At 42.9% G+C, this 3,400-nt stretch overlaps 1 protein-coding gene across 2 annotated transcripts; it reads left to right on the forward strand.

Moving 5' to 3' along the window:
* Positions 1-620: 620 nt before the first annotated feature.
* LOC124246174 (UDP-GalNAc:beta-1,3-N-acetylgalactosaminyltransferase 1-like) lies at positions 621-3,178 on the forward strand. 2 transcript variants are annotated; one of them, XM_046674151.1, is made up of 2 exons: positions 621-1,277; positions 1,998-3,178. In XM_046674151.1, the coding sequence occupies exons 1-2, from the start codon at positions 976-978 to the stop codon at positions 2,110-2,112; spliced, it is 417 nt and encodes a 138-aa protein (XP_046530107.1). In that variant the 5' UTR covers positions 621-975; the 3' UTR covers positions 2,113-3,178. The 2 variants fall into 2 exon arrangements, with proteins under 2 accessions (XP_046530107.1, XP_046530105.1); XM_046674149.1 differs by having other exon boundaries at positions 621-3,178.
* Positions 3,179-3,400: the final 222 nt, after the last annotated feature.

Here is a 3,400-nt window from a genome sequence, read left to right on the forward strand (position 1 = left end):
TTATTTTTTAAATCTTTCTTTGAACATCACCAAATTATACTTGGAAGCAGAGGTCTGCAAACCATAGCCTACAGGCCAAAACCAGCCTGCCACCTGCTTTTGTCAATGAACTTTTAGTAGAATACAGCCATGCCCATTTGTTTATGTATTGTCTATGTGTTTCTTTTTTTTCTTTCACATTACAATGACAGAGTTGAATGCTTGTGACAGAGTCCATATGGCCCACAAAGCCTAAAAAGTTTACTATTTGGCTCTTTACGGCAAAATTTCACTGGTTGGTCCCTACTGTAGAACTGCATTGTCTAATACAGTAGCCACTAGCCACATGTGACTATTTAAAATTAAATAAAATTAAATATTCAGTTCCTTAGTCACACTAGGCACATTTCAAGTACTCAATAGCCACATGTGGATATGGCTACCATATTGGACAGTGCAGATTGTAGAACATTTCCATCGTTGCAGAAAGTTCTGTTGGACAGCAAGGCTCAATAAAAGTCTTACTGCTCAAAGTGTGGTCCAAGTACCCGCAGCATTGTGATTACTGGGGAGCTTCTTAAAAATACAGAATGTGGAAGAGCGCGGCCCTGGGGCACAGGGAGCAGCCGCGCCCTGGAGCCCGGGCCTCCGTGACGGGCAGCCGGCTGCTCCCGGGGCAGGCCCGAGAGGGGCGCGCGGGGGGCGCAGGCCTGCTCCCCTCCGGGCGCCGCCCCCTCCCTGCCTGCGCCCTGCCGGCCACGCCCGGGGAGCTGGCGGCGCGGTAGTTCACAGCAAATCTGTTTTAACTAAAGCATGGAATACAGAAAACAACAAAAAACTTCAGCTAAAGCTTTAGTCTCCTCTGAAATTCTACAGGCATGCGTCTGAGGAGCGGGACCTGCAGAATTGTCAGCCAGTCTGAGAGGCCCTGTTCTTCAGTAGGGAAGTGGAACTGTGGTAGGCTGACGTGAGACGCCCGCTGGCAGGAGAACTCACATGCACATTAAATTCCAGGCATTATTTGACGACTCCTTACTACTGAATGTTCAATTGAGGAAATTGAAGGTCTTTCACACAGGAGAAATAAATCAAGAAGTTTTCCAGCAGCTGAGGCTCGCATCCTTTGAGCTACCGTGCGTGGCCCTGGCTCCGGGGACCACCCTTCCGAGCAGGATGTCGCTGAGATCCCTGAAGTGGAGCCTCCTGCTGCTGTCACTCCTGAGTTTCCTCGTGATGTGGTACCTCAGCCTGCCCCACTACAACGTGATCGAGCGCGTCAACTGGATGTACTTCTACGAGTATGAGCCCATTTACAGACAAGACTTCCACTTCACGCTTCGAGAGCATTCAAACTGCTCTCTTCAAAACCCATTTCTTGTCATCCTGGTGACCTCACACCCCTCAGATGTGAAAGCCAGGCAGGCTATTAGAGTTACCTGGGGTGAAAAAAAGTCTTGGTGGGGATATGAGGTTCTTACGTTTTTCTTACTAGGCCGACAGGCTGAAAGGGAAGACAAAGTGTTGGCATTGTCCTTAGAGGACGAACACCTTCTTTATGGCGACATAATACGACAGGATTTTTTAGACACATATAATAACCTGACCTTGAAAACAATTATGGCATTCAGGTGGGTAACTGAGTTTTGCCCCAATGCCAAGTACATCATGAAGACAGACACTGATGTTTTCATCAACACTGGCAATTTAGTGAAGTATCTTTTAAATTTAAACCAGTCAGAGAAATTTTTCACAGGTTATCCCCTCATTGATAATTACTCCTATAGAGGATTTTACCAAAAATCTCATATTTCATACCAGGAGTATCCCTTCAAGGTGTTCCCTCCCTACTGCAGTGGGCTGGGTTACATAATGTCCAGAGATTTGGTGCCCAGGATCTATGAAATGATGAGTCACGTAAAACCCATCAAGTTTGAAGATGTTTATGTTGGCATCTGTTTGAATTTATTAAAAGTGGACATTCATATTCCAGAAGACACAAACCTTTTCTTTTTATATAGGATCCATTTGGATGTTTGTCAACTCAGACGTGTCATTGCAGCCCATGGCTTTTCTTCCAAGGAAATTATCACATTTTGGCAGGTTATGCTGAGGAACACCACGTGTCATTATTAATTTGACATTCTACCAAAATCATAGAGAAGGACAGGATACTTTGTGGAAAGTCTTAAAGTTGGTACTGAAAAATCTCCAATGGGAAATTCACGAGCAGTCGCCGTGCTGGCTGACGCTGAGCTGAGACTCATGCAGAACTGGAGACTGGAGGCTTCCGCTTGTGGTTCATTTTGACAGAAATCAAGTCAGGCCCTTTAAAGAATGTTCAGAGAAATGAAATAGAAAGGAATTTGGGGGGTTTTGTTAATAAAATTAATAGGACCAAACCATTTGAACATGTCCTTCTATAGACTAGAACTTCTTAAAAGGGTTTTGTTGAGTTATAAGCTTGCTAGTTCATACAGCAAAGCAACGTGGAGTTCTATTTATTGAACAATCTAGTCAGTTAAGGGGTTTGTGTATGTCTTACATGGATTACCAATTTTTAAAAATAATTCTGTGTAAAAAAACTCTTAAGTGATACCAAGCAAAATTTCATCTGTTTTTGGTCATTCAGAGAGTACCTCAAGATGTTGCAGTATTTCAGAGTTATTATTATTTAATATTACTTAGAACTTTCTGGGTGTTTGAATGTTATGGTTGTTTCAAAACTGTATAAACAGAATAGTGAGTCACCCTGTACATCTGAATCTCTTTCCAGTTACTTCACTGGGGAATTAGTTATCGATAGCTCCGTTAATGCGAAGTCGTTGGTCATTATTGTGTATCAGTAATCTCTTGGACTTTGATAAATATTTTGCCGTGGTAATGTAGAGAAGAATTAAAGCAAGAAGATCTGTCTTGTTTTTAAAAAACATAATCCCTGGTGTTTGTAGATGTCGCTTCGTCTGTCTCATTTTTCTACCTGGAAATTAGGAATAATACAGGATGCCAGGCAGCGCGTCTCCTCTTGGAAAGGACTGAAGGGAAAAAGACAAGAGGACCTGGTGACCAGGATATCATGAAAAGCGTGTCAGTTTCAGTCCCTGAGACGGAAAGAAAAGAGTAAAGATTCGAGTCACATTGTTAACCTGTTCCATGTGTTTTCTCCTTCACGGTCAGTTTGAGAATAAAGAGAAAAAAAACCAAAAAAAAAAAAAAATACAGAATGTGGGCCCCCTACTAAATCAGAATATACAGTTTAACAAGATTCCCAGGTGATTCCTAGGCACATTAATGATTGAGAAGCTGGTTCTAGGGGGACGAGGAAGTGGGTAAATAGACAAGGAACAGATAATTTAGTAATGAAAGTGCCATCATCTAGGGGCAATAAAACACAGAAAGGCCCCACTGCAGAGACTCTGCTAGC

This window comes from Equus quagga, chromosome 10, assembly GCF_021613505.1.
Source record: "Equus quagga isolate Etosha38 chromosome 10, UCLA_HA_Equagga_1.0, whole genome shotgun sequence".
NCBI classification, from domain to species: domain Eukaryota; kingdom Metazoa; phylum Chordata; class Mammalia; order Perissodactyla; family Equidae; genus Equus; species Equus quagga.